Source organism: Sphaeramia orbicularis, chromosome 8 (genome assembly GCF_902148855.1).
Source record: "Sphaeramia orbicularis chromosome 8, fSphaOr1.1, whole genome shotgun sequence".
Classification (NCBI taxonomy): domain Eukaryota; kingdom Metazoa; phylum Chordata; class Actinopteri; order Kurtiformes; family Apogonidae; genus Sphaeramia; species Sphaeramia orbicularis.
The window spans coordinates 34,357,776-34,383,172 of record NC_043964.1 but is presented as its reverse complement, the minus strand read 5'-3'; the positions used below and the strand labels follow the sequence as shown (position 1 = coordinate 34,383,172).

The following is a 25,397-nucleotide window of genomic DNA, read 5'->3' as shown; positions in this document are numbered from 1 at the left end:
GTGGCTGTGTTGGACACATGCATCAGAAATGCCATATTTAACACAAAACTAGATGATCTTTACCACAAACCATGACTTTCCTAACTCATGAAATGATCTTTTAAACTGACAAACATCATCATCACAGCGGAAGGGGCAGGACTTCAGCTCTCTATAAACACTGATATGATGCTGTCAGCTGCAGCAGAAGAAGAGAAGCTCCCATCAGATCAGCTTTAATCTCAACCATGATCTGTGTAGCTCTGCTGCTGTTGGCTGCTGGATGCTGTGAGTCTCACTGAGGCACAGACACTGACACTATGATCACAGCTCACTGTTCACTGCTATTACACCCACTCAGTGTTCAACATGTTTTCATCCACAGGTGTGAAGTGTGAAACGCTGACACAACCAGCCTCTGTGACTGTACAGCCAGGTCAACGTCTGACCATCACCTGTCAGGTCTCTTATTCAATGGGCAGCTACTACACAGCTTGGATCAGACAGCCTGCAGGACAAGGACTGGAGTGGATTGGAGTGAAAAGCACTGGATATTCATTTTATAAAGATTCACTGAAGAACAAATTCAGCATTGACCTGGACACTTCAAAAAATAGTGACTCTGAATGGACAGAATATGCAGCCTGAAGACCTGCTGTGTATTACTGTGCAAGAGAGCCACAGTATCAGTAGACGCCCTGAACAAAAACTCCTCAGTGTGTGAAAAAAAGAAAATAATAACATGAATCCACCAGAGGAGGAGCCCTCAGATCATTAATAAATCCAAAATAAATTTACAAAAAAAGGTTTATTTTGCAGAGGCGTCACTTCTTCCTCTCACAGTATTTTTCATCCAGGTGCATTTTCCTGATACTTAAACAGTTTCACTAAATAAATGCTCATGTGTGCCTCTTTATTTTCTAGCTTGAATACAAGTGAATTTATATGTGTAGTTTTGAAGTAAAGAGAGTGTTCATCAGAGTAAAGAGGAGTATCAGAAAAAGCTGGATCCTATGAGGATCACATTGTATTACTTTACAGGTCTTTCTCTCAAGGGTGATATAAATATACTGCATTATCATGTATTATAAATTCAACTGGGTATTCTGTGCTTTTGGTGTATTGTACATGTCTGGTGCATTGTGGAAATCTGGGAAATAGATGAACCTGATTTCTTATTTGAGGACTGATTTGATGACGTCATATGGACTTTGCTAAAACAATAAAATTGTTAAAAGAAACATCTGACCACCACATCATTTGCCAGATGTAACCTTTTGCACCAATATTTAATTTTAAGCCAAAAAAATATGACTTTTTTTGTGACACCCAAGTTTATTCTCCTTGTCCTGGGCTTATATTTTTTATCATATATATATATATGTTATTTTTTTATATTAGATTTAAATACTCTGGGAAGTGAAAACAGTTCAACGCAATGATTTTCTCTCAGTGAGGAGGAGTCAATGCAAAACCTTGATGTTTTCTACCTCTACTTATTAGACTGCAGTGAAATGGACAAGGAGCTGTGGACACATACTTCAACATGATGGACTGTAGGACAGGACTGCTGCTTTTAACTATCTACTGGGCAGGTTAGGATCATGTTTGGCTGATATCATCTATAAGATTCTTGTAAATTACAGCAATTTTGTTTTCTTTCTTTTGCATTTGACAGGTGTTGTTGGTCAGACTCTGACAGAATCTGAATCTGCAGTAAAAAGACCTGGAGAATCCCACAGACTGACCTGTACAACATCTGGATTCACATTCAGCAGCAGCTATATGGCCTGGATCAGACAGGCTCCTGGAAAAGGACTGGAGTGGATTGCTTGGATCACTAGTGGTGGTGGTGGCACTACTTACTATTCCCAGTCAGTCCAAGGCCGTTTCATCATCTCCAGAGACAACGGCAGAAACCAGCTGTATCTGCAGATGACAACCTGAAAACTGATTCTGCTGTTTATTATTGTGCACGAGAGCCACAGTGACTGGAGTTAGTGAAGCAGCTAGACAAAATCCTACAGCATTCATCCCAAGGATCAAAAAAAGAGCATGTTTTTTTTAACAACTTTATTTATCATTTTTTCATAACATCATTGACATAATTAAGGCATTTCTTACAAAATTTCTTACCCCCCCATCCAGGCAGCATCCCCAAATACATCCACATAAGCACACAGGAATCAAATGGGCAAACAGAACGCCAAAAAAAAAAAATAGACATATACATAAGTACAAAAACAAAACAAAACAAAAGAAACCAGACAGAAAAAAAGACTCATACCAGTCTGTGTTGATCATTCTGGTCATACCACCAAAAATCTGACCTCTGGCATAAGAAAAAAAAAAAGAAAAAAAAAGCACTTTTTAAAGTATGGTATTTTATTCTTTCTCTGCAGTGTTAAATGAACATTGATCATTCCTCTGCACCATAAAAATCCCATTTCTACATAAACACATTTTAAACTTTTAAATTAAATTATGAACTGATCCATGTATAAATAATGAAAACAGAGGTCATTAGGTTTCCAATTAATGACATTACCATAAATTGTCATATTATACCTTAACATACACTGCAGGTAAGAATAACCATATGGGCATCAAGCATGGAACAGCTGCCAGTTTGTATTGTTATAAGATTGGCTTCCCAGCTTTTCCCAAATTTATGGACGTACATACATCAGTGACCCATCTGGTAAAGGTTGGACATCAGACATAAACGCTATGATCACATGAGCTTTGCCTTAAAGGAAAGGAAAGTTATATATACTGGTATCCAAATAAGGGACACATAGGATTGGGAATAACATGTCCCTGGAAAATCTAAGTATAATCTTTTTTTTTTCCTCAGGAAGTAAGACAATGAATTACTGGGGTGGGTCCTCTCTAGAGCAGCGAATCTCAACTTCATTCATTCATTGTGTACAAAACCATAGCACCTTTTGTGCAGTGAGGTATCGACATGAAGCCATAAAAACTGAAGCAGGAAATGGTTTTAATTAAAATGCAGCTAATGTGTGTAAAAGGGAATAATGATCGTCACCTGCTGGACAATTTGGTTCATCATTAAACTCAGGTTCAAACTACACCATCTTTCATTAAATACATTTGAGAAGTTAAACATTTTCCTCAGTTTGGGCTTGTCATTAAGATGTGACGGTGGATTCTGAAGCCAGATTACCATCCAGTTCTAAACTAACAGTACAATACAATCATTTATCTGTGTTTGTTCCATCACTGAAGTATCTGATCTCTTTTTAAACCTGCCTGCACATGCCAGTCTATGCAAATGAGTCCCTCTATATAAACGACACCTCCCATAGCTCTCATGTCATTTGATAAATAACTGGGTTAGTTTTATATATCCTTAAGGCTTCAGTCAAACAGCACTAAGTGTTGTGTTCTTTGAAAAATGAAAATCTGGATTAGCTGGAGTTTATTCTTTCTAGTTAGTTTTCATGGTAAGGTCACGTGTAAGCATTTCTGTTTCTTTGTATGTTTTACTTTAAACTCTTCATTTAATGGATTGTGCTGTTTTTCCTACTTTACAGGAGCTTGGAGTGAGATCAAACTGGAGCAGCCGCCTCTGAGGTGAAAAGACCTGGAGACACTGTGAAGATTTCATGTATCACATCAGGTTACACCATGACAAGCTTCTCTATTAGCTGGATACGACAAAAACCAGGACAAAGTCTGACGTTCATAGGGTGGATAAACACAGACACAAGCACCCCGACATATGCCAGCACATTTCAAAGTCGTTTCACTATTAGCCAAGATGTTCCCAGCAGCACTCAGTACCTGGAGATCAGGAGTCTGACAACAGACGACTCTGCTGTTTACTACTGTGCTCGTGTTCACAGTGACTGAAAACAGTGGAGCAGCTGTTCAAAAACCCCACACAGACAAAGAGTTTGGCAAATAATCAATAACCATGATTGCTTGAATAAGATAGAATAAATAAATAAATATAGACTTGTAATAAAAAACAATATATTATTTATAATCTGTAACTTCTCAGTTTGGTTAAATAAAGTACATCTATCTATCTATCTATATATCTATCTATCTATCTATATATCTATCTATCTATCTATCTATCTATCTATCTATCTATCTATCTATCTATCTATATCTATCTATCTATCTATCTATCTATCTCATCCATCCATCCATCATCATCCATCCATCCATCCATCCATATAAGATTTGCTCTGTTTTGCTGTTTGTCAGTTGACTAAAGCTATATAAATATGATGTAATGTAAAAATAAAAGCCATTTCCACCTTTACTGCTTAGTTTATATTTTCCAGCAGTCTGCAGAGGTTGTTGACTGATCTGCCAAAATTCACCCTTTTGTAATTATTGTTTGTCATGCATTATATTACTGTAGGAACTAAAGTTAGCAATCTACTCTTATTTAATCACGTTCAATTCAGTAAGACTTTTTCACCTCATTACACTACTGTGAAATGAAAAAATGAAAGCTGTCTTTGGAGCTTTTTATTCCCATTCATATGAAAACCAAAGGAGGAGTCAATGCCTAATTTCCATGTCCTCCAGTTCTACTTATGTGAGTGCAGAGAGAACAACAGAGAACAGAGAAGTTTAACATGATGGACTATAGGACAGGATGCTGCTTTTAACATCTGCTGGGCAGGTGAAAGCTACTTATCATGATCTATATGGAACTCCTGTAGTTGTCTTGATACTTGTTTTATTGTCTTTTTCTTAATCCACAGTTGTCGATGGTCAGACTCTGACTGAATCTGAACCTGCAGTAAAAAGACCTGGAGAATCCCCAGACTGACCTGTACAGCCTCTGGTCTGTCACTCAGTGGCCCCTGGATGGCCTGGATCAGACAGGCTCCTGGAAAAGGACTGGAGTGGATCGCTGCTGACACAGATGGTGGCACTAACTATTATTCCCAGTCAGTCCAAGGCCGTTTCACCACCTCCAGAAACAAAGGCAGAAACCAGCTGTATCTACAGATGAACAGCCTGAAAACTGAAGATTCTGCTGTTTATTATTGTGCTCGAGTCCCACAGCGTCTGGAGTTAGTACAGCAGCTGTACAAAATCCCCCAAGTGATATTGTAGTTATATATGAACACTGGTAGGCGTTAAAGTCAAGTTGCTGTTTCCTGCATCCACAGATATTACAATCAGTTCTATAATCATGAATTTCCACTGGAGTAAGTGATCAGGGAAAATAAATGATCAAATGTTAAAGATTATTGTGTATGAGGTTGTGATTGAAGCTAATGAGACAATTATACAGAATTAAAAGAGCCTGTAGTGTACCATATTTTATTTTATTTTTTTTTTAGATATGAAGCACTGAGACTTGCAGAAAAACTCATTGAAGGAGAAATTATTTTGAACCTTTAGCAGTAATTGAACACAACTATGACATATATATCAAAATTAGCTTATAGTCATTAAAAGTTTACAATTACCTTTTAAAACAGTACTGAAGATGATGAAAACCCAGGTCTTAATGACCAGCAACAACAGATGAAACTGACAGCAATGGAGATGTAATAAAATTAAAAACTGTGTTACTTATGAAACATTTGCACATTTTTATTAATTTTCTTTTGCCAGTCAAGAATAGGTGTATGTAAAAGTAATTTAATATAAAAAATTAAAGCCATTTCCACTCTTACTGCTTATTTTACATTTTAGTATTATCAATATTTACTTACTTAAATAATATAAATGATTACAGTTTTTGGCTTTATGGATAGCTGTGCTGAAAATACTTTTTCAAAATAACTAATTTTATTATTTTGTTGAACTGATTATTAAGTTATAACTGTAGTTCACATCTTGGCATACAACTACAGATGTAAAAAATCACTGCAACAATGAAGTCTTTAATTGTTATTATTGTCAGTCATTAAAATTTATCAGGTCAATACCGTCAGAAGTTGTGACAGTTTATTAGGATGTAAATCAGAACATTTTAACTGAAATAAAAGTGGTGTACAATAAGAGGGTAAGTCACATAATACACAGAGTTAATACAAATTTTTCAATTCAGTTCACAATGAGTACAACAACTCCTACTTTGAATACTATTAAAAATAAAACAAACTAAAGACTAAAGGTTTTTATCCCTCTTCATGTGAAAACCAAAGGAGGAGTCAATGCAAAACTTAGATGTCCTCCACCTCTACTTATGTGAGTGCAGAGAGGACAACAGAGAACAGAGCAGTTGAACATGATGGACTATAGGACAGGACTGCTGCTTTTCATTATCTGCTGGGCAGGTGAAGATACCAAACAATTAATAACAAATCCATCTGGAGTCAAACTGTGATGCAGGTCTAATGCACTTTTTCTCCTCGAACAGGTGTTGATGGTCAGACTCTGACTGAATCTGAACCTGCAGTAAAAAGACCTGGAGAATCCCACAGACTGACCTGTACAACATCTGGATTCACATTCAGAGACTACAGCATGGACTGGATCAGACAGGCTCCTGGAAAAGGACTGGAGTGGATCGCTTATATCAGTACTACTGGCGTCCATATTCACTATTCCCAGTCAGTCCAAGGTCGTTTCACCATCTCCAGAGACAACAGCAGAAACCAGATATATCTGCAGATGAACAGTCTGAAAATGGAAGATTCTGCTGTTTATTATTGTGCTCTACACCCACAGTGAATGGAGTTAGTGAAACAGCTGTGCAAAATCCTACTTTTCAGTATTACTTAAATGATACTTAATATTAGCAAAAAAATGTAGTTGACAACATGTGTTTATAATTGTACATAAACTGTGTAGAATATGTACAAAATCCAAATACTGATAAGGAGTGAGATTGCACCAGAAAATGTCCTGAAATATTTGTGAAATTAATACATTACAGTTAAACTCAGAAATCTTAAGTTTCTTCTTTCAAACATTCTATAACTTAAAACATGACTGAGATATAGAAGACTGTTGTTAAATAAAATTTTCAGAGGCCAAGAGTCAACAGTAGATAACACGAATGAAAACTGAACTGACTTTATATTAAAAGTATTTATTTATATTTTTGTTTATGGTACAGTTTACATTCAAAATACCAATCAATTACAAATTTCACTTGTGCGCAAAAAAAAAAAAACAACCTCATGCTCAGTTTCTTTCAAACTCTTACCACTATATTACCACTATTGTCTTCACATTCCACATTTTCTCTATCTCCTCTTTCAGCCCTTGGTATTTCTTGAGCTTCTGGTGCTCTTTCTTCCTGATGTTGCTATCACTTGGGATTGCTACACCTATCACTACCTCTGTCTTCCGATGTTTATCCACCACCATGTCAGGCTGATTGGCCATCACCATCTTTTCAGTCTGGATCTGGAAGTCCCACAGGATCTTGGCTTGTTTGTTCTCTGTCACCTTCGGGGGTGTCTTCCATCTGGATCGTGGGACCTCAAATCCATACTTGGTACAGATGTCTGTCTGTATCTACGTATGTTTGTTTTTCTGCTTATATTTCTGTTTGTCGACTTGTTGAATTTTTCATAAGGTGTCTCTACCATATCTTTGCCTTCAATGGGACAATGTTCTGTAGATTGTGATCATTGTTCACTGATGGGTAAAAGACAAGTGATGTTTCCAATAATTTTACTGCTCATCTTTCAATATTAACTGTTTATTATATTGCTGGAATTTGTTGTATTTTTTCTCATTAAAAGACCAAAAATTAACCACAATGTTCCCTGTCATCCATCACACCCCTGCTGAACAGATTCATTTAATAATGAATCAATTTAATACATATTCAGTCACATGACACAATTCTTTCTTGAGCTATTGTTGTCATGTTTTTAATAGATGCTGAAACTAAAGCATATGTGGAAACTTTAAAAGTGCATGTAAAGAAATTCTTCCTGGAAAGTTTTTGTTGATATCACTAAACACTGAATTGAACTTTCAAACTCTCAGGCCTGTGAGGAGGAGTCAATGCAAAACTCACACCTTCCACATCTACTTATCTGACGACAGAGAAGAAAACAGACAGTAGTGGACCCATAGTTTAACATGATGGACTACAGGACAGGACTGGTACTGTTAACCATCTACTGGGCAGGTGAACATATACTTAAAACTTGGGTAAAATAGATGTAATTCTGGCACCTATATGAATATGTGTATTTTTTCAATCTTTACAGGTGTTGATGGTCAGCTCTGACTGAATCTGAACCTGCAGTGAAAAGACCTGGAGAATCCCACAGACTGACCTGTACAGCCTCTGGTCTGTCAGTCAGTAGCAGCTATATGGCCTGGATCAGACAGGCTCCTGGGAAAGGACTGGAGTGGATCGCTTATATCACTAGTGGTGGCAGCACTTACTATTCCCAGTCAGTCCAAGGTCGTTTCACCATCTCCAGAGACAATGGCAGAAACCAGCTGTATCTGCAGATGAACAGTCTGAAAACTGAAGATTCTGCTGTTTATTATTGTGCACGAGAGACACGGTGACTGGAGTTAGTGAAGCAGCTGTACAAAATCTATACCCTGTATGTAATGAACTTATTCCTTTATTACAGAAACATACATCTCTTTTATCTTCAGTTGATTCTCCCTTTCATATTATCATTATCTATGGAGCTCTTTAGCGTCATACAAACATCCTCGATTCAGTTAGGATTTTCAAGTATAAACTAAAAACTTAAAACTAAAAAGTAACAATCTGACAATACAATGATTTTTGGATCACTTGAGCTTTTGATTTTGAAAAAAAGAATTTTGAGTAAATTCGTAAAATATAAACACACATTTCACTCTTCATCATGACCATAGTTAGTCTATATAAACTGATTCAGTTTATTCAGTTTATAAAGGCTTAAAGCAAATGTGCTTTAAAGAACACATTTAGCTTAAACAGGTCAGTGCACAGTGACACCAACACCAACAGATCTGCACAAATATCCAAACCATCCAGACTTTAATACACATGACCCCTGAAACAAAAAAGAGCACATATAAAGCAGAAAAGAACAATGTTTTTTTAAGATGAGTTGAATTTTTTTTTTTTTTTTTTTAATTTAGCATCAGTTCCCATACATCTGTTTTTTTCTTTTTTTTTTTTTCCATTTTTATTTCCTTACTTATTGAAATTCACAAAATATTCCAGGACTCTTGAAGAAATCCATTATATAATAATACTAATAATAAAAACAAACTAACTTCTGTCTTTGGAGTTTTTATCCCCCTTCATGTGAAAACAAAAGGAGGAGTCAATGCAAATCTTAGATGTCCTCCACCTCTACTTATGTGAGTGCAGAGAGGACAACGGAGAACAGAGCAGTTGAACATGATGGACTATAGGACAGGACTGCTGCTTTTCATTATCTTCTGGGCAGGTGAAGATACCAAACAATTAATAACAAATCCATCTGGAGTCAAACTGTGATGCAGGTCTAATGCACTTTTTCTCCTTGAACAGGTGTTGATGGTCAGACTCTGACTGAATCTGGACCTGCAGTAAAAGACCTGGAGAATCCCACAGACTGACCTGTACAACATCTGGATTCACATTCAGCAGCTACGACATGCACTGGATCAGACAGGCTCCTGGAAAAGGACTGGAGTGGATCGCTGAGATCAGCAATGGTGGCAGCGCTTACTATTCCCAGTCATTTCAAGGTCGTTTCACCATCTCCAGAGACAACGGCAGAAACCAGCTGTATCTGCAGATGAACAGTCTGAAAACTGAAGATTCTGCTGTTTATATGTGCACGAGAGACACAGTGACTGGAGTTAGTGAAGTGGCTGTACAAAATCTATACCCTGTATGTAATATAATGAACTTATCCCTTTGTTACAGAAACATACATTCTTTTGTTCTCAATTGATTCTCCCTTTCAATATCATTATCTGTGGAGCTCTTCAGCATCATACACAAACATCTTCAATTCATTTAGAATTTTCATGTATGAACTAAAAATATAAATCTAAAGAGTTACAATTTCATGATTTAAGATTTTTTGGATCACGTCAGCTTTTGATGAGGAAAAAAATGTATTTTGAGCAAATGTACAAAATTTAAACACACAGATTCCACTCTTCATTGTGACCATAGTAACTGATTCAGATTTTAAAGACCTAAAGGAAATGATGCTTTTAAGAAACCACAAATTTAGCTTAAACAGGTCAGTGCACAGTGACATCAACACCAACAGATCTGCACAAATATCCAAAGATATCAGTCACATTTTAACACAGACCTAAAACAATTCTGAAATACCTAAATTCTTTCCCTTTTTTTGTTTTATTTTTTTAATGTAACATCAGTTCCCAAACCGTTTTTTTGTTGTTTTTTTTTCATAACAGAGTGAATGAAGCAAAATGTTTCAGGACTCCTGAAGGAATCGATTACTTATGAGAACAAGCCAAGTTGTTCCCTTTTATACCAGTAGGGGAGGTCTATGCAAAGTTTTATTGCTTATAAATGCAACACAATCAACTCTCACAGCATTTGTCAAAGAACAACTGGGAAAGTTTTTACACATTAAGGGTTTGAGTCAAACAATATTATCTCAAAAGCACATGAATGAATTTCACAAAATATTGTACAGTTTCCACTGAATATTATGTCAAGACATGTTTCTAACTAAAGAGGTGACTTCACATGAAGAAAAAAAAAACAGGAGAAACATTTGACCAAAACATGACTTAGAGGATTGTCTTCAGTTTAAAATATATCCCAAATGTTGGTTTATTCTATGAAATGATAACCAGACAATAATGAATAAAAACTGATATTAATGAATAATTTTTCATGGTTCAAAAAACAAACCATCTCTTTCAAACAGTGCTTTCGCTTAAGTGTTTTTTTCTCTTTTTAAGATTTTTAGTAAATGACTATATGCACTAACTGTGGTGCATGTTGATGAAAATTAAACATTTTCAATTCCAGTCTCACATTTCAGATTTGAGAATGGGTTTTTCCCTTGAAGCTTCATGATTTTTTGCAAATTTATGGCTTTAAAGCATCTTCAATTACTGTCCAAGTGTTTTAAATCTTACATCTGCAGAAAAGTCGCGGATGTAATAACAAAATATAATCAGATAATTAACATACATACACAATAATCTTGTATAATTCAACACTGATGAATATCATTCATTACTTTCTTTCACTTACTTTTAAATTATATGAAATTATGATGCGTTTGATAACATAACAAATATAAGATAACTAATATACACAATAATCTTGAATTATTCAACACTGATGAATATCATCCATTAATTTATTTTCCTTACTTTTAAATCACATGAAATAATGAATTGAATGCATTTGAGTCAGTTAAAATGTATTTAAATCAAGGTATGTGTAGTAACCCAAAGCATCTGCTGATCTAAAATGTTTAATAACCATTGAACCAATTATCCTGTCAATACATGTAAATAATTGCTGTAAAATGCAGTTTCTAAGCTTTTCATTAACATCAGATATGACCCATTTGGACGTTCAGACTCTTTAGTGAATGTGGAAACACTTTCATCTGCTGCAGCATTGATTCACCAGTAAAACCCATGGAGTGACAAATAACAGTAGTTGTAGAAGGTTTTATTTAGGTGAAGTTAATAATAAATTTTGCTTCTCAATTTAACCATTGAATTTAATCTGCACCTTAGGAACATCTACACAATCAGTAAATAAAAAAGGAAAATTGCTGAGAAAATATTATAATGAACAGTGATAAAGGAAGAGTTAAAAATAGGAAGTCACAACAAAAATAGTTCTATGTCTTTGAGGGTAAATAATATTCTCACAACTTCTATTTACTGTGTTGGAGGTGAAAGTCTTTTTTATTTAATATTCAAAAACATTATTTTTCAGTAGGTTCCCTATGAATCTGATGTAGGAGGAGCTACTGTAAACAAATTGTCCCCAGAGTCCAGTACAGATTCTATTTAAAGCACAATCATGGATTTCAGCTTAAACACACTGTAAACATGGCTGACAGAATGAGAACATTCTTGGTGTTTGCTGTGTTGGTGTTAACAGGTGTTCAAGGCTGGAGCATAACACAGTCTGACCCAGTTGTGACCAGACCAGGAGAGTCTCACAGACTGACCTGTACAGCAACTGGACTAAGCTTTAGCAGCTACTGGATGGTTGGATCAGACAGGCTCCTGGAAAAGGACTGGAGTGGATCGCAACTGATAGGAGTGATGGTGGCACCAATTACTATTCCCAGTCAGTCCAAGGCCGTTTCACCACCTCTAGAGACAACAGCAAAGAGCAGATGTATCTGCAGATAAACAGTCTGAAAACTGAAGATTCTGCTGTTTATTATTGTGCACAGACACACAGTGACTGGAGTTAGTGAAGCAGCTGTACAAAATCTACACTATACTTCAAACCCTTCATGCCATGTCATTAATTTACCCCTTTGTAACAGAAACATGCACCTCCTTCTTCTTCAATTCATTCTCCATTTCAGTATTATTATGTGCATTGTTTTCTGCATGTTTACTTAGCATCATATGCAAACATCTTCAATTCATTCATAGTTTTTCATTAAAAAAAAAAAAGATTTTTGGGTTAATTTATTTTTTGATGAGAAAAAAAAAAATACTAAGCTTATAAAACATAAACACATTTTCCACTAATAGTTGACTATATAATGTCTTTATGAACTGATTCAATTTGTAAAGACAAAGCAAATGACACTGTCAACAACAAATTTAGCTGGTCTTTTATTTTAATATGTGATGTGTGTGGAGAGACCTTTAGAAAAACACCACTAAGGCATTGAACTGCAGTGTTTAACTTACACTGATCTCTTGTGAAATATAAAAGAACTGAAAAGTAACACTATACAATGAATGATAGCATTTTAGAGATGCACAGATTATTGATTGATATTATCAGTGTAACAGTAACATTTTTGCCAATAGCTGCTACTGATGCTTGTGTTACTTTCTTTTCTTTATTTTGTTTTTCATGTTATTTAATTATTTTAATATATATGTAAAAATAGTTACTGTTTTAACATTTTTAAGCCCTTCACTATATCATCATTGAAATAATACAGAAATAAATATGCACATTTATGAAAAAAAACTAATTAAAACAAAACATTACAAGACAGATAAAAATGCAATCAGTGAAAAGATATTTTATATGAAGATACTGATATTGGCTGATATCATGAATAACAACTGATACTGTGTACCCAATATATCATGCATTTCAAAGCATTTTGATCATAAATTAAGATTTGAATGACATTGATCAACAAGATGATGAGATTAAAAGATAAAATGAGAATGATATACAGATAAAGGTGTCAACTTTAGTGAATATTTTTATTTTTACAAGTTGCTTGTTTACTCATATTTATAATCTTCTCCTCACTATTTGACATAATGGAATAGACCTAAAAAAAAAAAAAAAAAAGATTCATTTAGCTGAATTCTGTGCTGATGTTTAAGAACCAAATGTTTGTCTGTTCACAGTTTGTTTTTTAGGTGGAGTCGATGCAAAACTCAGAAGTCCTCCTCCTCTACTTATCTGACTGCAGGAGGCATGTGAGAACAGTTGAACATGATGGACTGTAGGACAGGACTGCTGCTCTTAACTATCTGCTGGGCAGGTCAAGATATTCACCAGTCTGAAGATCAGGTTCTCATTAAAAGACTAACAGCTTATAAACATTTCCTATTTTCTCATTTGTCTTCGCAGGTGTTTGGGGTCAGACTCTGATAGAATCTGACCAGGCAATGAAAAGACCTGGAGAATCCCACAGACTGACCTGTACAACATCTGGATTCTCCTTCAGTGGCTCTCACATGGCCTGGATCAGACAGGCTCTTGGAAAAGGACTGGAGTGGATCGCTGTGGATTCAGAGCGATAGTAGTTACATCTACTATTCCCAGTCAGTCCAAGGCCGTTTCACCATCTCCAGAGACAACGGCAAAAACCAGCTGTATCTGCAGATGAACAGTCTGGAAACTGAAGATTCTGCTGTTTATTATTGTGCACGAGAGACACAGTGACTGGAGTTAGTGAATCAGCTGTACAAAATCCTCAAAACGATGTTGTTGTTGTTGCTTTATATGAACACTAGTGGGTTGTGAATATCAATTCCATAATCAGGGATTTTCACTGGAATCTGGGATTAGTGAAAATAAATGATCAAATGTTAAATATTAATTTATGAGGTTGTGATTGAAGTAAGTGAGATACTAATACTGTATTAAAAGAGCCTGTAGTGTACGTTTTTTTTTTTTTTTTTTTTAGATATTAAGGAAGACCCACAGAACAACTCACGGTGAATGAAAAAGTATTCTGAACCTCCGACAGTAATAGAACCCAACTACAACAAATATATCAGAATTAGTTTATATTATTAAAAGTGCACAATTACCTTGAAAACAGTAAAGAAGATGATTAAATCCCAGGTCTTGATGACCAGAAAAAACAGTTAAAAACTGACAGCAACGTAAATGTAATAAAATTAAAAACTGCATTACTTTTGAACATTTGCTCATTTTTTTATTTGCCAGTCAACAAAAGTCGTGGTAAAGGTAATTTAATATAAAAAATAAAAGCTATTTCCACTTTCACTGTTTTACATTTTCTTAATCTATTTTGTTTACTCAAATAAATAAATGACTACTCATGCAGTTTTTGGTTTATTGATAGCCGTTTTGAAAATAGCTTTTCAAAATACAAAAAAAATACATGTATTATTTTGTTGGACTAATTTATTCTCTGTTGTTCATATTTTGGCATATAATGACAGAAGATGCAAAAATCACTGAAAGAATTCATTCTTTTAATGTTTATTATTGTCATTCATTATAATTTATCAGGTCAATACTGTCAGTGGTCGAAACAGTTTATTAAGCTGTAAATCAGAAGATTTTAATTGAAACTAGAAGCACTTGGAGAGCGCAGACCTCCACCAAGGCAGATCAGTGGGCCCCCCGTGCCCCCGCCCCCACCCCCGATCACCACCAAAATTTAATCATTTGTTCCTTGTGCCAGTATCAACATTTCCTGAAATTTTTATCCAAATCCATCCATAACTTTTTGAGTTATCTTGCACACGGAAAGACAGACAGACAAACCAATGCCGACAAAAACATAACCTCCTTGGCAAAGGCAATAAAGGAGGTGATGTACAATAAGAGGGTAAGTCACCAAATACACAGAGTTAATACGACCTTTTTACTTCAGTTAATATAAAAGTAAATTCTTCAACTCCTACTTCAAATACTAATACTCATAGTACTATTATAATATTAAACTAAAGACTGTCTTGAAGGTTTTTATGGCCCCCTTCATGTGAAACCAAGGAGGAGTCAATGCAAAACCTTAGATGTCCTCCACCTCTACTTATGTGAGGTGCAGAGAGGGACACAGAGAACAGAGCAGTTGAACATGATGGGACTATAGGACAGGACTGCTGCTTTTCATTATCTGCTGGGCAGGTGAAGATACCAACAATTAATAACAAATCCATCTGCAGTCAAATTGTGATGCAGATCTAATGCACTTTTTCTCCTTGAATAGGTGTTGATGGTCAGACTCTGACTGAATCTGAACCTGCAGTAAAAAGACCTGGAGAATCCCACAGACTGACCTGTACAACATCTGGATTCACATTCAGCAGCTACAACATGCACTGGATCAGACAGGCTCCTGGAAAAGGACTGGAGTGGATCGCTTGGATCAGCACTGGTGGTGGCAGCACTTACTATTCCCAGTCAGTCCAAGGTCGTTTCACCATCTCCAGAGACAACGGCAGAAACCAGCTGTATCTGCAGATGAACAGTCTGAAAACTGAAGATTCTGCTGTTTATTATTGTGCACGAGAGCCACAGTGACTGGAGTTAGTGAAGCAGCTGTACAAAATCCTACATGTCAGTACAGCAGAGATTCCTTAAATGATGTTCCATATTAGCGAACCATTGCAGTCGAACACAGGTGTTTATAATTGTACATAAGATGTGTAGAATATGTACAAAATCCAAATGTTGATAAGGAGAGAAATTGCACAAGATACAGTCCAGAAGTTTTATGAAATTAATACATTACAGTTAAACTTGAAGCAGGACTGAGTTATGGAAGAGACAATCACTAAATAACATTTTCAAGGCCAAGAGTCAACAGTAGAGAACATGACTGAAATGAAATCCTAATTACAGGGGAAATCAAATATCATAAAAGTATACGTTTTGTAAAATGAAAAAAAAATTGAGTTATTTCAAACTATCACGAATGTGATAGATAAACAAACAAACAAACAAACAAACAACCAAACATTATTTGAATAATTCTGCTCTGAGTTTTGTTTAGTGTTAGAAACAAGTGACAGACAAGGTATCAGTCCTAACCGTTGGGGTTTTTCATGTCATTTCTACAGTAAAACAGTTTCAGTTCCTGGTGTTAAACTCTAGAGGACACACAAACAACTGATTAGAAAATTTTCCCTGTTTGTGTCCATCTGTCTGTCTGTTGGTCTGTCTGTCTGTATCTAGTATGTTTGTTTGTCTGCTTATGTTTCTGTTTGCCACTTTGTTGAATTTTTCACAAGGTGTGTCTCTACCATATCTTTGCCCTCAATGGGACAGTGTTCTGTAGTTTGTGATCGTCTTGTTCACTGATGGGTAAAGACAAATGATGTTTCCACATATGATTTTATTGCTTATCTTTCATATATTAACTCTTTATCTTATATGATGTTATTTGTTTGATTTTTTCTGTCATTAAAAGACCAAAAATTAACCACAATCTTCCTTGTCATCCATCACACCCCTGCTGACCAGATTAATTTAATAATGAATCCATTTAATACATGTTCAGTCACAGGACACAATTGTTTCTTGTATTATTGTTGCCATGGTTTTGATAGATGCTGAAACTAAAGCATATGTGGAAACTTTAAAAGTGCATGTAAAGGAAATTCTTCTGGAACATTTTGCTGGATGTCACTAAACACTGAAGTGAACTTTCAAACTCTCAGGCCTGTGAGGAGGAGTCAATGCAAAACTCACACCTTCCACATCTACTTATCTGACGACAGAGAAGAAAACAGACAGTAGTGGACCCATAGTTGAACATGATGGACTACAGGACAGGACTGGTACTGTTAACCATCTACTGGGCAGGTGAACATATCTGCTTATAATAAACTAAAGGCTGTCCTTCAAATACTGGCAGCTTATTGTATTTTCTTGGTTTTATTTATAGGTGTTGATGATCAGACTCTGACAGAATCTGGACCTGCAGTAAAAAGACCTGGAGAATCCCACAGACTGACCTGTACAACATCTGGATTCACATTCAGCAGCTACGACATGCACTGGATCAGACAGGCTCCTGGAAAAGGACTGGAGTGGATCGCTGAGATCAGCACTAGTGGTGGCAGCACTTACTATTCCCAGTCATTTAAAGGTCGTTTCACCATCTCCAGAGACAACAGCAGAAACCAGCTGTATCTGCAGATGAACAGTCTGAAAACTGAAGATTCTGCTGTTTATTATTGTGCACGAGAGCCACAGTGACTGGAGTTAGTGAAGCAGCTGTACAAAATCTATACCCTGTATGTAATATAATGAACTTATCACTTTGTTACAGAAACATACATTCTTTTGTTCTCAGTTGATTCTCCCTTTCAATATCATTATCTGTGGAGCTCTTCAGCATATATACAAACATCTTCAATTCATCTAGAATTTTCATGTATAACCTAAAAACATAAATCTAAAGAGTTACAATCTCATGATACAATGATTTTTGGGTCACTTTAGCTGTTGATGTGGAAAAAAATGTATTTTGAGCAAATGTATCAAATGTAACACACAGATTCCACTCTTCATTGTGACCATAGTTAGTCTATATAAACTATTCAGTTTACACAGACTTAAAGCAAATGATGCTTTAAAGAACACATTTAGCTTAAACAGGTCAGTGCACAGTGACACCAACACCAACAGATCTGCACAAATATCCAAACCATCCAGACTTTAATACACATGACCCCTGAAACAAATAAAGAGCACATATAAGTAGAAAAGAATAGTGATTTTTTTTTTTTTTTTTTAAGATATCAGTCACATTTTAACTCAGACCTAAAACAATTCTGAAATTATAATTGATTCGCTTTATTTTTTATTTATTTATTTATTTTTTAAATGTAACATCAGCTCCCAAACCTGTTTTTGTTTTGTTTTGTTTTGGGTTTTATTTTATTTTTTTTATATTTTTCATAACAGAGTGAATGAAGCTAAATGTTTCAGGACTCCTGAAGGAATCGATTACTCATGAGAACAAGCCAAGTTGTTCCCTTTTATACCAGTAGGGGAAGGTCTATGCAAAGTTTTATTGCTTATAAATGCAACACAATCAACTCTCACAGCATTTGTCAAAGAAACTGGGAGAGTTTTTACACATTAAGGGTTGAGTCAAACAATATTATCTCAAAAGCACATGAATGAATTTCACAAAATATTTGTACAGTTTCCACTAAATATTATGTCAAGAAATGTTTATTACTAAAGTGTCGACTTCACATGAAGAAAAACTAACAGGAGAAACATTTGACCAAAACATGACTTTGAGGATTGTCTTCAGTCTAAAATATATCCCAAATGTTGGTTTATTGAATGAAATGATGAACAGACAATAATGAATAAAAACTGATATTAATGAATAATTTTTCATGGTTCAAAATAAACAAACCATCTCTTTCAAACAGTGCTTTTGCTTAAGTGTTTTTTTCTCTTTTTAAGATTTTTAGTAAATGACTATATGCACTAACTGTGGTGCATGTTGATGAGAACTAAAACATTTTCAATTCCAGTCTCACATTACAGTTGTTACATTACATTAGAATAAGCACTGATAAAGGGATAGTTAAATATAGGAAGTCACAACAAAAACAGTTTTATGTTTTGGGGGTAAATAATATTCTCACAACCTCTATTTACTGTGTTGGAGGTGAAAGTCTTTTTTTATTTAATATTAAAATAACCTCATTATTATTCAGTAGGTTCACTATGAATCTGATGTAGGAGGAGCTACTGTAAACAAATTGTCCCCAGAGTCCAGTACAGATTCTATTTAAAGCACAATCATGGATTTCAGCCTTAAACACACTGTAAACATGGCTGACAGAATGAGAACATTCTTGGTGTTTGCTGTGTTGGTGTTAACAGGTGTTCAAGGCTGGAGCATAACACAGTCTGACCCAGTTGTGATGAGACCAGGAGAGTCTCACAGACTGACCTGTACAACATCTGGACTGTTATTCAGCATCTCCTGGATGGGTTGGATCAGACAGGCTCCTGGAAAAGGACTGGAGAGGATTGCTACTGATAGGAGTGATGGTGGCACTAACTATTATTCCCAGTCAGTCCAAGGTCGTTTCACCACCTCTAGAGACAACAGCAAAGAGCAGGTGTATCTGCAGATGAACAGTCTGAAAACTGAAGATTCTGCTGTTTATTATTGTGCACGACACCCACAGTGACTGGAGTTAGTGAAGCAGCTGTACAAAATCCTAATGTAAAGTGCTTTGGGTGCCTTGAAAAGTGCTATAGAAATCGAATCCATTATTCTACTACTACTACTACTACATACTACTAATTATTATTATTATTATTATTATTATTATTATTATTATTATTATTTTTTTTTTTTTTTTTTTTTTTCTATTAATGCAATTTAATTGACTTACCCCTTTGTAACATAAACAAACACCTCCTCTTTCTTAATTGATTTTCTTTTTCAATATCATCATCTGTTGAATTCTCTATGTATTTTTCTGCAACTTTATTTTAGCATCACATGCAAACATCTTCAAAGAAATTAGGAGTTTTCATTTAAAAACTACAAACCTCTGAAGAGTTACAATCTCATGAGCAATAATTTTTGAGTTACTTTGGTTTTGATGTGGAAAAAAATTAGTTCCAAAAAACATGAACATACAGATTCTTCATGTGACCAAAGTTAGTCTTTGTAAACGGATTCAATTCCAAATGCAGTTTCAACAGCATCATCGTTAGAATACTTATACTGCATTCTATACTGATTATGAAAAAGCTCTAATTGTTTATTCAACAATATGTAAATGACTATTAGTTATAATGAAGTGACGTGTGTTTGTGTCAGTCAGAGGAGATTCCTTCAGTTCATCTTCATCATCAGTCATGTTCTCTGTAGCTCTGATACTGCTGTTGGCATCTGGATCCTTTGAGAAACTGTGACTTTACTAAACACATGGTAAACATGTATCAGTCAGATGAATGATGGAGATAATGTTGGTTTGTGTTTCCACAGGTGTGTACAGTATAGACCTGATCCAGCCAGACTCAGTGGTCCTGCAGCCTGGACACACTTTGACCATCAGCTGTCAGGTCTCTGGTATTCTCTGACTGATGACAGCTATGCAACAGGTTGGATCAGACAACGTGAAGGAAAACCAATGGACTGGATTTTCCACCTGTGGGGTGGAGGAGGTCTACACAGAATGATGCTTTTAAGAACAGATTTAGCTTAAGCAGGGACACATCTGCCAGAACAGTAACTATTACAGGACAAAACCTACAGCCTGAAGACCACAGCTGTTTATTACTGTGTACGTTACCGCACAGTGACACAAACACCACAGACCTGCACAAATACCCAAACCATCCAGACTGTCTACACATGACCCAATAAATGAACATTGTACATATACTGTAGAAAAGAACTTTTTTTTAAGATATCAGTTAAATTCTTAGTCAGCTCCAAACAAAACTAAAATAAATAAATAAATTCACTAATGCAATTATTTATTTTACATCATTTCCAAAAAACTTTGTTCTGAATGATTGTTTTTTTTTAAATAATTTATTTAATGTTAATTCCACAAATACCATTTATTTTAATTTTTTTTTCATAACAGCAAATTTAGCTAAATGTTTCAGGACTGTTCAGTGACACCAACACCAACAAATCTGCACAAATATCCAAACCATCCAGACTTTAATACACATGACCCCTGAAACAAATAAAGAGTACATATAAGTAGAAAGAACAATGTATTTTTAAGATATCAGTAACATTTTAACTCAGGCCTAAAACTTTTCTCAATAATTACTTCTCTTCCCTTTTTATGGTTTATTTTTAATGTGATATCAGTTCCCAAACCTCTGTTTTGTTTTTTGTTTTTTTTTCATAACAGTGAAAGAAGCAAAATGTTTCAGGACTCCTGAAGGACTCGATTACTTATGAGAACAAGCCAAGTGGTTCCCTTTTATACCAGTAGGAGGAGGTCTATGCAAAGTTTATTACTTATAAATGCAACGCAATCAACTCTCAATCAACTCTCATGGACTGTATTTGTGTTTATACTTCACATACATGGTAAAAGGATCATCTACTTGAACACATTTAAATGACTCTGTGTTAAATATCTAACCTGTGATACAGTGTATTTGACTCATTTTTTCTTTGTTTACAGGAGTTTGGTGTGAGATCAAACTGGACCAGTCATCCTCTGAGGTGAAAAGACCTGGAGACACAGTGCAGATGTCATGTGTCATTTAAAAAAAGTACATGAATGAATTTCACAACACATTTGTACAGTTTCCACTAAATATTATGTCCAGAAATGTTTGTAACTAAAGAGTTGACTTCACTAAAAGAAAAAAAATAACAGGAGAAACATTTGACCAAAACATGACTTTGAGGATTGTCTTCAGTCTAAAATATATTCCAAATGTTAATGTAACTGATATTGATGTGAATATTTCTGGTTTAAAAACAATAAACTATACCTTTCAAACAGTGCCATCAGTCATGTGTTTTTTTTCTGTTCTGGAGAGTTTGATAGTAAATAATTACATGCTTTAACTGGGGCATATGTGTACAATAACACACACACACACACACACACACACACACACACACACACACACACACACACACACATATATATATATATATATATATATATATTCAATTCCAGTCTGAGGTTTCAGTTATAAGAATGGATTTTTCCTTTGAAGCTTCATGATAATTTGCATATTCATGCATTTACAGCATCTGCAATTGCACTTGGACAGTGCTGTCCAAGTGTTTTAAATCTGTACGTCTGCAGCAAAATCTTAGATGTAAAAACAAAATAGAACCAGAAAATTAACATACATACACAATAATCTTTATATAATTTAACAGTGATGAATATAATCCATTCATTTCTTTCACTTTTAAATAACATGAAATTATGAACTGAATGCATTTGAGTCATTTAAAATTTAGATTAAATTCATGGCAAACAAGTTAAGCATATGTTTTTCTTTTCAGTTCAACTTTTGAATTTCCTAACCTTTTGAATCTACACCTTTATGAACAATAAACAACAACACAATCAGTAAATAAAATAAAGGAACATTTCTGAGAGTAATATAATAAATAGTGATAAGGAATAGTTAAATTTAGGAAGTCACAACAAAAATAGTTTTATGTCTTTGAGGGCAAATAATATTCTCACAACTTCTATTTACTGTGTTGGAGGTGAAAGTCTTTTGTTTAATATTAAAATAACCTCATTATTATTCAGTAGGTTCACTATGAATCCAATGTAGGAGGAGCTACTGTAAACAAATTAACCCCAGAGTCCAGTACAGATTCTATTTAAAGCACAATCATGGATTTCAGCCTTAAACACACTGTAACATGGCTGACAGAATGAGAACATTCTTAGTGTTTGCTGTGTTGGTGTTAACAGGTGTTCAAGGCTGGAGCATAACACAGTCTGACCCAGTTGTGACGAGACCAGGAGAGTCTCACAGACTGACCTGTACAGCAACTGGACTAAGCTTTAGCAGCAACTGGATGGGTTGGATCAGACAGGCTCCTGGAAAAGGACTGGAGTGGATCGCTACTGATAGGAATGATGGTGGCACTAACTATTATTCCCAGTCAGTCCAAGGCCGTTTCACCACCTCTAGAGACAACAGCAAAGAGCTGGAGATGAACAGTCTGAAAACTGAAGATTCTGCTGTTTATTATTGTGCTCAATACCCACAGTAACTGGAGTTAGTGAAGCAGCTGTACAAATCTATACCTTTGTGCAGTATTATGAACTCATCCCTTTGTAACAGAAACATATACCTCCTTCTTCTTCAGCTGATTCTCCATTTCAGTATTATTATTTGTACACGCCTTGGTGTATTTTTTCTGCATATTTACTTTAACATCATATGCAAACATCTTCAATTCATTTATAGTTTTTTATGTTAAAAATGCAAACCTCTAAAGACTTACAATATCAAGATCAGTGATTTTTGGTTAATATACAGGGTGACACCAAAAAACGGGAACTTTTTAACAATCCATAAAACCAAGAGTGATGGAAGAAAAATATTTTATTCATAGTAATTGAAACCTTAAACATGCCATTTAAGAAACAAGGATGGAATTTTCATTTTTTAAAAATTACTTTCTGTAGATGGCGTCCTCCTGTACAAATGCATTCTTGAAATCTGCCGTTGAGATTCCTCATTGACCGCTGCAACATCTCAGCTGGGATACTGTGAATTTCATCCTGAATTCTCTGTTTTAACTCATCCAGAGTTCTCGGTCGAGTCGTGTACACTTTACTCTTGAGATAGCCCCACAAGAAAAAATCACAAACGGACAAATCTGGCGATCTAGGGGGCCAGGGAACGTTACCGAATCTTGAGATCACACGGTTACCGAACAATTCTCGCACAGCCGCCAATGGTTACTAAAATGGGGGTGTGTTTTCTTGCTCAAGGTCACTGTCTCGCAGTGCTGCCACTTGCTCATGTCTGCCAATACGCACTTCAAAAATTCCCGTTTTTTTGGGTCAGCCTGTAATTTAAAAAAAAATGAAAATTCCATCATTGTTCTTAAATGGCATGTTTTAAGGTTTCAGTTACTATGAATAAAATATTTTTCTTCCATCACTCTTGGTTTTATTGGATTGTTAAAAAGTTCCTGTTTTTTGTGTCACCCTGTATTTTTAATGTGGAAAGAAAAAAACCCAAAACAATTCTGATTAAACTAATAAAACATAAACACATATTCTTCTCCAATAGTCGACTATAGTTGGTCTTTATAAACCGATTCAGTTTATACAAACTTAAAGCAAATGATGCTTTAAACAACAAATTTAGCTGGTCTTTTATGTTAATAAGGAAATGTGTGTGGAGAGACCTTTAGAAAAAATACCAATAGTGTATTGGACTGCAGTGTTTAACTTATATTGAAATCTTGTGAAATATAAAAAAAAACTGAAAGGTAACACTATACAATGAATAGCAGCATTTTAGAGATGCACAGATTATTGATGGATATTATCAATACAACAGTATAATTATTTTGCCAATAGCGACTGCCAGTGCATGTGTTACTTTCTGTTTCTTTATTTTGGTTTTCTTGTTATTTAATCCTTACAAGAAAATTATTTTTACAATATATAAATATAAATAGTACCTGTTTTAAAGTCTTTGAGCCCCTCACTACATCATCATTGAATTAATATAGATTTAAACATGCACATTTATGAAAAAAAAAACAAACAAAAACCCCAAAAAACTAAATGAAACCAAAACATTACGCAATAGATAACTATGCAATCAATAAAAAGACATTTTATGTGAAGATACTGATATTGACTGATAGCAGGAATGTCAGTTGATACTTGTATGTACCCATATATCACTGGATCCAAAGCATTTTGATTATAAATTAAGATTTGAATGACATTGATTAACAAGATGATGAGATTAAAAGAAAAAAATGAGAATGATAGACAGATAAAGGCGTTAACTTCAGTGAATATCTTGTTTTTTTACAAGTTGCTTGTTTACTTATATTTCTAATCTTCTCCTCACTATTTGACATAATGGAATAAACCTAAAAAAAAAAAAGATTCATTCTATGCTGATTTTTAGGAACCATAGTTTTTCTGTTCACAGTTTGTTTTTTAGGTGGAGTCAATGCAAAACTCAGAAGTCCTCCTCCTCTACTTATCTGACTGCAGGAGGCATGTGAGAACAGTTGAACATGATGGACCTGTAGGACCGGACTGCTGCTCTTAACTATCTGCTGGGCAGGTCAAGATATTCACCAGTCTGAAGATCAGGTTCTTATTAAAAGACTAACAGCTTATAGACATTTCCTGTTTTCTCATTTGTCTTCGCAGGTGTTTGGGGTCAGACTCTGATAGAATCTGGCTCGGCAGTAAAAAGACCTGGAGAATCCCACAGACTGACCTGTACAACATCTGGATTCTCCTTCAGTGGCTCTCACATGGCCTGGATCAGACAGGCTCCTGGAAAAGGACTGGAGTGGATCGCTTGGATTCATAGTGGTAGTGGTGGCACTACTTACTATTCCCAGTCAGTCCAAGGCCGTTTCACCATCTCC

General features: G+C 35.2%; 3 pseudogenes and 3 gene segments (V, D, J or C); all 6 read left to right on the top strand.

The window, feature by feature from the left end:
* The first annotated feature begins 193 nt into the window (after positions 1–193).
* On the top strand, positions 194–627 carry LOC115423890 (immunoglobulin heavy variable 4-30-4-like). The segment is given in 2 exon segments: positions 194–267; positions 365–627. Coding segments are annotated over 2 exon segments (303 nt in total).
* An 891-nt stretch (positions 628–1,518) lies between these two features.
* LOC115424834 (Ig heavy chain V region 914-like) lies at positions 1,519–3,575 on the top strand (annotated as a pseudogene).
* A 2,550-nt stretch (positions 3,576–6,125) lies between these two features.
* On the top strand, positions 6,126–7,309 carry LOC115423874 (immunoglobulin heavy variable 3-48-like). The segment is given in 3 exon segments: positions 6,126–6,260; positions 6,344–6,641; positions 7,279–7,309. Coding segments are annotated over 3 exon segments (378 nt in total).
* A 716-nt stretch (positions 7,310–8,025) lies between these two features.
* Positions 8,026–12,261, top strand: LOC115424833 (immunoglobulin heavy variable 3-53-like; annotated as a pseudogene).
* Positions 12,262–13,549: 1,288 nt separating this feature from the next.
* LOC115424832 (immunoglobulin heavy variable 3-21-like) lies at positions 13,550–14,281 on the top strand (annotated as a pseudogene).
* Positions 14,282–16,988: 2,707 nt separating this feature from the next.
* On the top strand, positions 16,989–17,503 carry LOC115423880 (Ig heavy chain V region 914-like; the record flags this gene model as incomplete). The annotated part of the segment is given in 2 exon segments: positions 16,989–17,122; positions 17,205–17,503. Coding segments are annotated over 2 exon segments (348 nt in total), but the record flags the coding sequence as incomplete, so codon positions are not given.
* Between the last annotated feature and the right edge of the window lie 7,894 nt (positions 17,504–25,397).